General features: G+C 34.4%; 1 protein-coding gene across 1 annotated transcript; it reads left to right on the top strand.

Annotated features, from left to right (window-relative positions):
• Positions 1 to 113: 113 nt before the first annotated feature.
• LOC138697828 (calmodulin-like protein 4) lies at positions 114 to 6,854 on the top strand. The gene is made up of 5 exons (XM_069823378.1): positions 114 to 264; positions 445 to 475; positions 1,875 to 2,006; positions 3,160 to 3,342; positions 6,341 to 6,854. The coding sequence occupies exons 1-5, from the start codon at positions 262 to 264 to the stop codon at positions 6,439 to 6,441; spliced, it is 450 nt and encodes a 149-aa protein (XP_069679479.1). The 5' UTR covers positions 114 to 261; the 3' UTR covers positions 6,442 to 6,854.
• Positions 6,855 to 14,977: the final 8,123 nt, after the last annotated feature.

Raw genomic sequence — 14,977 nt, 5'->3', positions numbered from 1 at the left:
TGAATTATTATAGATACATCTTAATTTTTTACTGATAGGTTTCGATTATACAAAACAATAAATTAATTTCGTTAATAAGTATCGTTTATATTTTTCATAACGACTACGCAAGTGTACGCGAACGATGTACGCAGATCAGCAATCAGCTGCGAACACAACAATTTGATAACAAGTAGATTAGAGGGTGGAGTTTGACGTTTGTTCATTTCACAGAGAAATCTATTTCTTTTGAAGAGAAACAACCAGAAGATATATTTACAAATGGTACTGTATTTTTAAAGCCACTGTATGTCTAGTTTAATAGAAAATTATAAGTTACGGTAATTCTGAGTAGTAACATAATATTCTCTAAAATTCTTCAAATAACTGCCACGATCATAGATGCCATTACATTTTAATTGCTTATGATGTGTATGCATTTACGCGTATAATTTTGTGTTGCAGGCACGATATTTTAGAGAACAAGATATAGATGGTGAGTGTTTGTGCTTGAAAATGCAGGCCTTTGTTCATTGAAATACAAACTAAAAAACAATGTAACCTACATTTAGTCCACATTGTACCGTAAAATGGGGTGAATAGGAAAAAAAGTTATTTTGGACGATAATTACTATAAAATATGGGGTAAAAATGTAACAACCATTCCTAATCCTGGGATTGTTTGTTATGTTGTATTGTCTATTACATCTGCTGTTTTTCAAAGTACACATATAGTGGGAAACTTCTACTGCGAATTAATCCCTATTTCTTGACTATAACTGGAATCATAATCAGGTAATTATATAGTTGTTTTTGAGCCTATGTGAATGAAAAAATGATTAAAAGTTGATAATAACATATTTTGAACAAATGGTTTAAAACTGTCATTCATATTGTTTTCTTGGGGTGGATAGGGAAACCGTGGGCAGACAATACAAAAGTAATCCAATAGAAAAATGCCACAAACATGTCTCGCAGGATGTATTGGAAAAGGCTTTAGAGGTTATACAGGAGGAATGTCTCTTCGAAATGCAGCAGAGAGATAGAGTCTCAAAATCCACACTCCAGAGATATAACAAATTAAGTCCAGATGAGGCTAAACAACTCTAACCCCGAATTGTAAGACAATGATTGTAAAAAGTATTTTAAAATGTTCAGAGTGGGGATATCCAATTAGCCCCTTTGACATACGTTCAGGGTTCAGAGAAGCTGGAATTTATCCTCTCAACGAAAATCAAATTTAAAAAATGTTGCCAAATGGAGAAGATGAAGCTAATGACATCAATGACAGCTTAACACAGTTCCTGAAAGAGCTGAAATATGGGAATGAAAACCAACAGAGCAAGAGGAAGGGGAAACTTAATGCACCAGCTGGCAGGAGTGTTCGAGCACATGATTTAACTGAAGAAATCAATGAAACCTATAGTAATGAGAGTGCTAGGAAAACAGGAAAACTTGAATCTTAGTGATATTGATGTCAAGGAAACAGTTTCCATTTCACAAAATATTCATATTGGAGAAGAGTGAAAGTTGCAATCAACAGCTCTAAGGGAATGCTACAACACTTCAGTGGGATAGTACATGTTTGAATAGAGACGAACAATATTTTTATAGCATTGTCCCTATTGACTCCATGTTTGGGATGAATAGGGACACATTTTGAACATAAATATGTAATGTTCTTATAACACTTTGGAAGCAGAGTAATAAAAAAAACAGTCTATTAATACCCTATGTTTCGACATAAAGTAGAAAATAAACAATTTCCATTACTAGATTTATATATGAAAAACGTTAAAAACTGTCCATATTCACCCCATTTTATGGTACCAAATTATCATTGCATTAATAATTATTATCTGTGTAATATACTTAGAATATACATTTTTCAACAGAATTTCGTGAATGTTTCTATCTTTTTGCTCGGAGTGGTCAAATTCGAACATTGGATGAGCTGACAATTATCATGAGATCTTTGGGAATGAGTCCTACAATTCAAGAATTGAAAAAATATCTCAAAGATAAAGGTAAGAACTTATTTGTGTGAGGATAAAGTATATGCAAGTAGTGCAGAATCCAAGACGATACACATATCCAATTTTTGCTCTAAAGTGGGCCAAACTATTAAAACAAGATAGGAAAAAATTACGAATTTCTCTACTAGATGTCTTTCCCTTTTCTCCTCTTCATCTCCCCCCCCCCAGCTTTGTCAGCACTCTTCCCCTGCAATAAACAAGAAAGAAAGAATAGGTATATCTCAAACACCGCAATAATTTCTTTCAGATCATGATGCCCAATTCCTAAATATATAAATATTAACATATCATAAAATAAAAAAACAAAATGAGATTCAGAAATATAAACAGGGAATCGTTAAATAATTTTGAAATAAATCTTAAAAATGAGACATTGGAATCAGTATATAGTAAAAGTGATATGAACAGTAAATTCAACGAGTTCCATAAAATATTTCTAAATATATTTTTGAATCAATTTTTCCTGTAAAGTATAAAAATGCAATAATAGATGGATTAAACAAGGTAGTATTAAAATCTCATGCAAAACGAAGAGATTATACATACAGAGCAGAAATAATAATGATACAAACTTAAAACAACACTATAAAAATTATTAAAAAATATTATACAAAGTGATCAAAAAAGCTAAAGAATTACACTGTAATACAACAATACAAAACTCTGATAATAAAATCAAAACAACATGGAACATATATTTCTTAAACATAGGAATTGGAACCAGTACTATGTAGTACATTATTGGGACAATTTTGTAATATGATATGAGGAACAAATTGTTGACAAAAAATATGACTTTGTCTGATGAAAACTGATATTTCTTATAATCCTGACCATTTCCGTTCATCCACTTCACTTGTTTAAGGGATTTTTCCCCTCCAAGCACCTCTGATTACGGTTTTCAAGTGGCTCATGCAACAGTGAATATCAGGTTTGTGTATAAAAAATGTGTAACTTACCTCAGGTTTGAAAGTGACATTTACATACATTTACAAGCAACTTACTCTTCAGGAAGAATGGGAGTGTGTAGACATAAAGATAGTTTAACCTGAAAGCTACATACGTACACAAAACATTTTATTAATAAATTAAATGTGACTCTGAATGGAAGAATAATCTGCCCTGTATGTATTGTTACTTATAGGTGGAAAGATGTCGTTTGCAGACTTTTTGGATGTAATGCATATTCACAGTCGGGCAGAAGATTTGCCACGTGAAGTTGTAGATGCTTTTAAGGCTGCAGATCCAGCAAAAAAAGGAACTATTCCTGCTCGTCAGTTGCGTCACATGTTATTGCACTGGGGAGAACAGCTCAGTGCAAAGGAGGGTAAGTGTGACATTAATGTGGTAATTCTGAAGGACGACCACCAACGGTTTTGGAACTTTTTTTTCACAAACGACGATTATATGCTCGATTTTCGAAAGGTAATAGAACAAAATTTCGGAAATACATAATTTCGACTGTAACCTAACATAACCTAAACTAACTTAAGCTAATACAGTGACACTGTTTTGTTTAACTGCCCAGTTTTCATTTTCCCATTGCCCACCACTAGAAGCTTATCTGCAGCCACCCGGTCTGCCAGTACTGAAACATTTAGTATAGGAATTTGTACTTACCCAGCTCAAAGTAGGTATTGAAAATGTCCCCCGGCACCAACTGCTACACACTGTTGACACCTTCTTATGAAATTGTTAATTACTTTAAGAAATTCTGCTTCACTGATTGACTCGCTTTCAGCTCTTATATAGTCTTTAAGCTTATTTATTGTATGCGGGGTTTTCACATAAACCATATTTTTAAGTGCCCCCAATAGATAGAAATCGCATGGTGTTAAATTTGAACTTCATAAGAATATATCTCCTCCATTGTATTTTACGATCATTTACTAAACCTGTCTGTTTGAATTATTTGGCTAACCTTCTTATTGTAGTGGCATTAGGCATGGGTCTATTTGGAAATTTATTATGGAAGTTCTGTCGTTTTCTCGCACAAGATTTTCTGTATTTTATGTACGTAGTAAGCATATATACATGTTCACATAATGAAAATCGCATTGCAACAACGCCGAACACACACACGCAACACAACACGACTAATTCAACCTTCATGCACGAGTGCAGATGATAAACTAACTCGCAACTGTTACTGTATGGCGTGGCATTCGTTAGTGGAAGCAGACGGGAAACACACTAGCTGCACAGGCAACACAGCAAATGAAAACCTCGCGGTGTAACAAAACAATGTCACTGTATAACATTACCAGGTTAGTTTAGGTTAGTTAAGGTTATGTTAGGTTAGTTTAAGCTGTGATAGGTTACAGTCGGAATCATGTTTTTTCGAATTTTTTTGTATTACCTTTCAGAAAATCAGCATAAAATTGTCGTTTGTGGTTGGGTGGGGGGAGTGGTCGTTCTCCAGAATTACCATTAGTATTGGTAATGATAATAGTGATGACTGCATAAAAAGGAAATTACATTTGCATACGTTTTCACAAGGGTACTGTTATGGATAATATTTATTTCCTTACTTAAAATTAGGAACGTCTGCTATTATTATTAGCAGTATGCCATATAAATGGCTGTAAGTAGTAGGCAGTGGCGGCTCCTGACTTCTCGTCTCGGGTGTGTAGTTTTAATTTTTAAATAAGCATATATGAAAATTACTATAATATTGGCTATTAAATAATTCTCAAAGCAAACATTAGAAAGTACCTTTAGCATAGATGCCTGTATGAAATGTTAATTATTCTCTCCTCCTTTTCGGCGGACATTAAAATTTGGGATGTACCTCAGGAGCTTCTTTTCAGTGAACAGTATAGTCAATGCACTAAGTCTATCCTCAGACATAGTACAAAATAACCTATTTGTCATTTCACATCCACAGACTAAAGAGTTTTTTCATACAAATTCATGTTAAATTTTTGACCCACCTCCTTCCCCCTGCACTTACAATTGTGTACTAAATTTATTGATGGCATAGGTCTACCGTAATTTTTAATAATCAACTTTTTTTCTATAATTAGCCTAGAGAAGGTTGTATTTTTCAGTTTCACAGCAGTATTAATTTTAGAAATTTATAAAAACACTTTTTGCACAAGATAATGACGACATAGAATACATGACAAGAAAATTAAAAGAGGAATACGAATGTTGGGGATTGACGATAAATATAAAGAAAACTAAATATTTATGCATTGGCGAGGAGATAGAACCATTGCAACTAGGTAATGGAGAAATTATAGAACCAAGTACAGAATGTATATATTTAGAGACGAAAATAGATGAATTTGGGAAAAGTAATACAGAAATTGAACATAGAATTTCCGAAACAAAGAAAGCAATTAAAGCTCTAAATTTTCTTTGGTGGAACAAACATATAACAAGAAACAGGAGACTGCAAATTTATAAAACAGTAATTCAAAGTATTCTTACCTATGGCGCAGAAGTATGGCAAATTTCTACAAGGGAACAAAATAAAATTTTGGCTACAGAAATGGATGTTTTAAGAAGATCAGCAGGGAAATCAAGAACAGAAAGAGTAGAAAATAGATAGATAAAAGAAATTATGAAAGTAGAGGAAGAACCAGACATTATTGACGTTATAGAGAAGAAAAGACTACAATGGTATGGACATGTAAAGAGAATGACAAAGGAACTACTACCACGACAAATTATGGAATGGATACCGACAGAAAGAAGGAAAAGAGGTCGTCCAGCAAAGACGTGGATAGAAGGGGTACAGAATGCCATGACTTCCAGGAATTTGACACCAGAGCAGTGGATGGATAGGGAGAATTGGCATTTGGTTTCTGGAAGACTGCATCGGCAGTCATGAAACCGGAAGAAGATAAAAACACTTTACCATTACCATACAATTATTCACGGATTCCTTGCTTTTCTACAAACAAACAACTACTTGGGCTAAATCTGGACATTCCAGTGTAGTGCGAGGGTAATAAAATTTGACATCCCCTCACAAGACTGTCAATAGGGTTGGAAACTTACATTTTATTTCATTTTAAAAATAACCTGCAAAATTTTCATTAAATAAAATCTCAACTTCAAAATAAATAGATATCATTTGTACAAATCATATTAAATAGTATTATTTTAATTCTGGATTATGTTTTTATCAGATAGGAAGTGATGCTACTTGAAGACCATATTTTGTGTACACCTTCCTTGCACACCACCAATCCCTTACTCGCCTATGTCCATATGCAGATACCATTAAAAAGGATCATAAACAGGTTTACTTTTTGCTGTGAACTATAAAGTATTCTGTTATAAAGCATATTGAATTACTTCTTGTCTGATTTCAGTGGATCAGATTTTTCGTGAGGCAAATGTCTCATCTGGAGGTCAAGTCCAGTATCAAGACTTCGTGAAGATTGCCTGTGCACCAGTTCCTGACTACTACTAGAACAATTATTTAATGTTCTAAGGGAGGCCGTGCAATAAGGAAGGCAGCAACAGGGTGGTTTTATTGAAAATTGCATTACAGATATTTTATAGAAAATTGTGTATGTAAAATTCTTCTTTTGTTTGTGATGTTTTAACAGCAATGAGAAGTATTCATGGTTGTGGTTTTATCACAGTATAAAGAAGATACTGTGGTTTTATATAATTTTTACTCGTATAATAATTATAAATAATTTATGAATTTTTACGAACGTAAAATCACGTTAAATATATTTTGTATGTAAATTATGCAGTATTTTGATAATTATGGAAGTACAGAAGAGTATTTTTCGAGTCTACATTTTAACAGTATTAATGAACATTCATTCCAGAAAGTGTATCTTATATTGTGACATATTAAATACATCTAACAAATCTCTGTGTCTTTTATTTATCACTCCTTGTCAGTTTACTTCACTGATTGACAACTCATCTCTCTATATTCCTGTATCTACCCATAGCTAAAGTACCAAGTTTAACAGATGAACAGTGGCACATGCAAGACCATTCATTTAGTCATTACTCCACAGCATCCACCAAAAATACGAATCTGCCATTGTCGGAATTTGAATCCAAGTCCATAGGCATCATAAGCCAATGCTCTGCTAATTGAGCTACCAAGGTCAGTGCCATCTCAGCACATGGGCACAATGGACAGTTGCCCAGGGACCCATGCTAATCTACCTAAGCACAAACCAGAATTAAAGATTGAATATAAGAAAGGTTGTAAGTGCTAATATCTTTAAAAATTAGTTTTTCCAAAATAGAGTCTACATCTCTGATTTAATCCAGTAAGAAAAGCAGGTAAGTTGCATTGTAATTTTATTTAGAACCTAACCTAGCTTCTTGCATAGATTTGCAAAATGTATGATAGGTATTACATTTCTAGTTGCACAAGAAAATCCTTGTCTTCTAGGGTTTTTCTCCTTGGTACTTACAATCATTTTATGTCCAGTCTTCAATTTTAACCAAATTTTCTGATCCCCCACCTGGCCTCTATGTTCAAGTCTTCTGGTAACTCTTTAGAACGAGAAAAATTACGACTTGTAGCAGAGAGTTAGCATGTCTGACATCCTGAAGACTTCAATGAATTATAAAGAAATTCTCTGCAAAGAAATTTAGTGAAAGATTGTGTTGAACACTTGATCAATAATAAATCAATTATGGTAATTTCATAATACATACCTGTGTTATCTCTGTCAATATCATATACCAACCAAGTACCATTTTTATGTCGAAACTTTTGTTTTGAAGTTCAAGGGTCATGCTGTATATCAAAATCTTTGTACCAGTATTGATTAATCTATGCTGTACATTATGTTTATTTTTATTGGAGATTACCAATAAATCTAAGTTCATTTGATAGATAATTTACATGTTTATTCTCGTAATTGGAGTTATTCAATAAAAGTTTAATATTTTTACTACTGGTAATTTAATTTTATTATATTCTCAGAATTCCTATTTATTTGTTTGGAGGTTGAAAGTCCTTACAATCAATACCCTTTTGAGTAACTTGGTGAAGATTAACTTCATAATCATTGGAATTTGCAGCACAATTTTAAAATCTGTTCACTGTCTTCAGTATTTGAAAATGGTCTATCACATTCTAAATAAAAAAAAAAAAAATCTATGGAAATATTAGAAACAGGTGCAGAGCATAAACTATATGTCTCTTGCTGTATTTGTTATAGGTATTAGTTTATAATATGTGAACATTGCACTTTCAAGGTTGAGTGAGAGATCTCCAAGTTATTTATGGTATCGTATCTTATCAAGAGAACAAAGCACGTTGATCGATTCATTGATAACATATATTATAGTAACTTAGATTTAAATACTGAAAATACAAAGACAAAGTTCAAAGTATAAAACAATTTATGTGTTATGGATTCACAATGTTAATGCTATGTGATGTATTCAATACCAGTACCACAAAAGTATTGACTGCAAAATGATCCTCTAGTAGAAATTATTTATTTCTAAGATCTTGGTACTATTCTGGAGAGTAGATTACAGTAATGAATCCATTTGCATTATCACTGTGTAAATAAATAATAAAAATAATCTTGGGCGCCACAGCCCATAGAAAGAGGGTCAAGTCCGACCAGCCAACGGATGGCCTCGCATTTATATGCTTCAGTAGAGGTGAACGATCATCTAGCCAGTACAAAGAATTATGTGATTAGTACGATGATCCCTCTGGGCCCCAGCTGTTATATAGCTGGTTTGCAGAACTGGATTTCGCTACCTTTCGTAGCTCCCCAAATTCATCATGATGCTGGGTTGGCACCAGTCCCATACACTGTCCGAAGTTTCATGAGAAAATTTCTTCCCCCCCCCCCCCATGAAGACTTGAACCACCACTTATTCCGTAACACGTACCTAGATGTGTCCCACATCACAACACTACAGCGCAGAACAAACAAAACCAAACAAGTAAATAATAAACAAAACTAATACAATAATTATAATAAATACTTAAAATGGTATGAGAGAATTAATTATTTACATCTGCAGTATGTTACATTTAGAAAATGCTCTTTGTGTAACCTTCTTTGGGGAAGGTGAGAGAAAAATTTAGAATGGCAGTATGTTACATTTAGAAAATGCTTTTTGTGTAACCTTCTTTGGGGAAGGTGAGAGAAAAATTTAGAATGGCAGTATGTTACATTTAGAAAATGCTCTTTGTGTAACCTTCTTTGGGGAAGGTGAGAGAAAAATTTAGAATGGCAGTATGTTACATTTAGAAAATGCTCTTTGTGTAACCTTCTTTGGGGAAGGTGAGAGAAAAATTTAGAATGGCAGTATGTTACATTTAGAAAATGCTCTTTGTGTAACCTTCTTTGGGGAAGGTGAGAGAAAAATTTAGAATGGCAGTATGTTACATTTAGAAAATGCTCTTTGTGTAACCTTCTTTGGGGAAGGTGAGAGAAAAATTTAGAATGGCAGTATGTTACATTTAGAAAATGCTCTTTGTGTAACCTTCTTTGGGGAAGGTGAGAGAAAAATTTAGAATGGCAGTATGTTACATTTAGAAAATGCTCTTTGTGTAACCTTCTTTGGGGAAGGTGAGAGAAAAATTTAGAATGGTTGTATTTAGTTTACTGCATTTCTAATATTTTCATCCACTCAGCTCAAGTACATGACGCATAAAATCACCATCCAGAATTTCAGACGTACTATGATAAAAAAAAACTGTACAAAATGCCCTCTGTTAATGTATTTAACCACAACTGGGTGAAGAATAATAAACGAGACTGTATTATAACAAATCTTGAAATGATAGTGCTACTAAGCTTTATCCAGAGTCAAGGGCGCCCACAGGTTGCAATCTCAGTGGTAGCAAGATGGTTAGAAAATCAGAGGAAATGGATTGACGAGCAGAGAGAAAATTGAACATGAAAAATAGCCAGTTCTGAAGTCTAAATTATCTTGCGCATACATTCATAGTTAAAGCACTTGCTTTTGTTGAATTGTTTACCGAGGATTTGAGAAAACATGTATCGAGCAGGTAGAAAAAAAGAAACGTGTAAAAAATAAAAATCTCAGTGCTAGCAAATTGCTACCACTGTGGGCGTCCTTGTCCATAGTAAACATATGAGAGCAAATCATGAAGATAAGTAAAATGTAAGACCCGAACAACTAGATAAAGTTTATGATTGAAACGCATTTTATAAAGCTACGGTGGCATACAGAGATTTAATCTCATACATTCATTGTAGTCAGTAATACTGATAATGAAAGTGATGGAAGGAACATTTTTTCTGTTGCTCTCATAATGTGACGTACATACCAGTACTTGAATTTGCTTTCTGATATGATAAGCAGAATCTGGGTTTGGTTTGTTTACCTACTTACATGTATAACACTGGTATAGGTTTATTCTGTTTATATTTAGATTATTATTATTATTATTATTATTATTATTATTCCATTTTGAATCTTGCGTACACTACTTTTAACACTTGAATATAAGTAATTGATTAACTAGCGGACTTATTCGTGTTAATTATGTAAGTCTGTGCGGCTTACAGCTGTTTCGGTGCTTCATCACAGGCTCTGAGGATGGTGTGATGAAGCACCGAAACAGCTGTAAGCTGCACAGACTTACATAATTAACACGAGTAAGTTCGCTAGTTAATCAATTACTTATTATTATTATTATTATTATTATTATTATTATTATTATTATTATTATTATTATTATTATTATTATTATTAAATACATATCAGAATGGGTTTAAAAGTTTAAATCAACAGGTTTAAAAAACTTCCGTAGCAGTAACATTTTATTATTAACTATGGTAGCTCAGGTATAGTCTCTATGAGCTGAAAGGTTGTAAGTGAGACTTAAATCTTGTACAAGTTTATTATTGAACTATCTCATTTATAATGGTAATTTAAATATAGTTCTAATGTAAACAAAATTAACTTTAGTTCTGATGTGAATTATAATTATTATTAGCTTTAGTTCTCCAATATTAATTGAAATTTGTCCAATTCTCTCTAACATTAATTATATAATTAATTTTACTTTAAAACATTTTTTTAAGGACAATGACGAAACCAATGTTGTATCAGAATAATAAAGTAAGTACCGGTAAGCAAAGTTCTCTAATTTTATACGTAAATGGGAACTATCAGGAAGTATAAAAGACCTAGAGTAAAATTTGTGCTCCATTTACAATAACCAAGATTAGAATAACAGGTTACTAAAATTGTCTAGAATTTGTATGCAAATGCATATTTTTTTGTTAAGTGATTTATTGCTAAATTTCTTCTTTTCATTGCAAAACACAAGGGTTACAGTACTTTCAGAATAAGTGGCATTTATGTTACATATTTAAGTTTATTATGCAATAATTTTGTGTGGATTGCATCCATATTTTTAATTTCCACTATTCTATCCATATATTTTCAGCTACTCAGTCGACCTGGTTGGCGAGTTGGTATAGCACTGGCCTTCTATGCCCGAGGTTGCGGGTTCGATCCCGGGCCAGGTCAATGGCATTTAAGTGTGCTTAAATGCGACAGGCTCATGTCAGTAGATTTACTGGCATGTAAAATAACTCCTGCGGGACAAAATTCCGGCACATCCGGCGATGCTGATATATCCTTTGCAGTTGCGAGCTTCGTTAAATAAAACATAACATTCAACTACTCAAAGATATTTTCAGGACAAGTGCCCTTAGGTCCGCAGAACATTCTCTGAAAATTCACCTCTCCCTTTTTCCGAACTTGTGAAAGATAACAGCAGGTATATTGTTGCGAGGATATCAGTCATATAATTATGTTCTGGGTTTTGTCTTCTGAGATTCTGAGAAAACCAGCCTCCTCTGCGTAAGCCATTAGATGAAGCCAATTGAAGAGAACTTAGTGGTCACTCATTGGTCATTGAGTGTGCGTTGACTTTTAACCATGCCAAAAGTGGTAAGCTGTTTAATATAGTGCATGACTTTCATGGGAAAAAATTATAAATGGAAGGTAGAGGTCGTGGAGTAGTTATTTTCAATCAGTGTGCTGTCGCTAGCAAAAATTGAATGGAAAAAATAAATAGTGTGAAAAGAGTAGTAAAAAAAAAAGTGAGTCCACAAGAGTCAACTTTCTACGAAAGTGGCACAAGTCAATATTCAGTAAACAAAATGTAGATTTGCGATCAGCAGAAAAGGGAATGACTGATGCATGACCAGGGTTGCCATATCAGTAAAGTTAGAATATCGTACAAACCTTGAATTGAATTTGTATTTAAGGGAGGGGGGAGACTACGACCCATCACTGTGACCTTATTACATTTATTACGCTGACCCTCAAGCTAGGCACATTACCAAACCCACACTGGCTGACTACACTAAGGTTCGTTGCGTATCAAGGTTTTGAGCAGGTAACCCCACTCGTCCCTAGGCTAGCACCCCTCTGTGTGTCGCCAGTCGGCATTCAGGGAATGCTATGGAATGACGACGGGATGGAGAATGATAGAATAATGTAGATTCTTAATATGGGGAAATGGGAGAACTGCAAGAAGACCAATTCCGATCTTTTCCGCTACAAGTGTCATTATGGATCTATCTTAAAAATATCGCATTTTACTTGTTTTTATAAAAAAAATTCCCCCTTATTTAGGAACCACTGGTTTAGATTGTATAAGTGTGACGCGGGATTTTAAATTACAACTATAGTGTGCCACATGTTGAGCAAAGGTTGAAAAACGCAGCCATAAAGTGTAGTCTTGTAATGCATATCAAGTATAGCTATCAGCTACATGAATATTTTTAAGGCAACGACATATTTCTACCAGAGTACACTATGTAAACAGGCAGAAGAACACCAACAGAGGCAAATATTTTTAACAGAGCCCATCATGACAATTAAAACCGATTCCAATAGCTTACTGATGTTTAGCGAGTCCTCAGCAGCGCATATGTACATATTTACAAATTAAGTCACCCAATTTTCCATGAATTTGTTGAAAATTAGATATCCCACAGCATCTCAAATAAATTTATGCCTCGAAAATACTTCGGTATACTTTTTTTTTATCTATGAAGAAAGTATGCAGAAGATACGAGACATTATCAAAGACGTCCTATTTGGTTTCATTGGATGAAAGAACAGATAACAATGAATGATTGATTGGTGACATAATCAATGGTTCCCTGAGTTAGGAGTTTTTGGAGCTAACTCTATTGATAAGTGAAGTGCTTGGAACGTGTCAAACATGACAATCTGTTGCTATTTTTAGCAATGGAGTTCTCCGCAAATTATAAAACGTAACAAGCATTAGTACTGGTAATGATATATCCCGAAAGAATTTATGTTGTCTGTGTCGCTCACATCTTGCAACGTGTTCCTGAAACAGTGAGAATTATATCTACACCGATCTCACCTTTCCGATAGTCTTATTTGTATATGGTGCAATGATCATGAACATATATTTTATTGTACACATTCATGAATCTTAAAACAAGAAAATTGAAGTCATCAATACCAGTTGCACAAACTCAGCTCTGCAATACGTACTGACCACATCTTAACTGTGACATCTATAATGAACACCGATCAAAGAAATGGTACCGATAACTGAAGGACTGCAATGGACTTTATATAACGATCATGAAGAATACATTAAGAAGATTGATTTGTTGGTTGGTTGATTGATTGATTCATTGACTGATTGACTGGTATACACTCTATACTCAAATTGATTTTCAGAAACAATACTTTACCTTGACGGAACATTTGGACGTTGTGGAATATATTTTTGAGGAGTTGCAAAATGAAAAATGACTTAACTTCAGTAGATATTGCATATTTTCAACGCTCCTTATACTGTATACAAAGACTTATTGGAGACTTATTTGTATAGACTTACCTCAGAAGATCCATGATCGGGTAGGTTTGAAATCCTGGTTGGGACAAGTTACATGGTTAAGGTTTTTTTCCGAGGTTTTCCATCAAACCAATCGAAGCAGAATTGCTGGGTAACTTTCGGCGTTGGACCTCGGATTCATTTCACCATTATAATTACACATCCTCTTTCATCATAATTTCCGTTTCTTTCCCATATTTCGGGCTTGCTCCAGTGTAGAGTTGGCTGCGGGCTGCCACTGAACTTGGACTCCGTGGTTTGTGTTCGTAGTTTCTCGTGGTAGTGCTATATACCGTGGGCTTTCCCTGGGGCTCATGGTATCGGTAGTTCGTGAAATCGGAGTTGAGGGACTGTGGAAAGGTAAAACGGATTCTGAAGGCTGCAGGGAAGTTTGGGGGTGGTCTGCAGTCTTAGGGATGCACATTGTTCCATTCTGGGTATTAGAATGGGCTCACCCACGCGGTCTACGTGAGATGGCAGTCCCCAGTCCGTGTCCCTATCCTCAAATGGAATTAATAGAATACCTTTGGGAGGTATGTCTGAATTGGATAATTGTCCATACATGCTCAGACTTACGTCCTAGACTTACAGTTCACAAAGAAGTTGAAATCAATGATTCTTCATGGAGAAATAAGATTACTCGAGGGACACTACTCCTTCATAGTTCTACATACTGTACATAGAAATGTGGGAGAATAATTTCTCAAATTTGTATGTCCATAGCTTGCAGCCATTTTGCTATAGAGAATGGCTTAAAATGAAACATTGACGAAAAATCTCGACCACATATACGCACAGGGGCGGCTCGTCCATAAGAGCTGCGGAGCTGCAGCACTCCCTGCTTTGACAGGAAAATAAAAATAATATTTATTTTAATTTGTAGAGGAATTGTTACAGCTTTTATTGGTAAATTGCTTTATATTTCATCTGGCCGGGAATATGTACTATTATCTTATGCATTATCTTTTTGCGCATTGACTGTACTGGAATTGACACTGCATTCAAAGTCGTCCTGGGATCTGTAGGGTGGGACAGATCATAGAGAGTGTGTCTTGCTAGGTCAGGGGGTAGAGAGGTGAAGGGAAGCAGAGGGAAACTGCCGCTGTTTAAAACCCATATTTCACTGCAG

Source organism: Periplaneta americana, chromosome 4 (genome assembly GCF_040183065.1).
Source record: "Periplaneta americana isolate PAMFEO1 chromosome 4, P.americana_PAMFEO1_priV1, whole genome shotgun sequence".
NCBI classification, from domain to species: Eukaryota; Metazoa; Arthropoda; class Insecta; order Blattodea; family Blattidae; genus Periplaneta; species Periplaneta americana.
The sequence above is the reverse complement of the archived record's forward strand: the minus strand, read 5'-3'. Positions and strand labels throughout refer to the sequence as shown.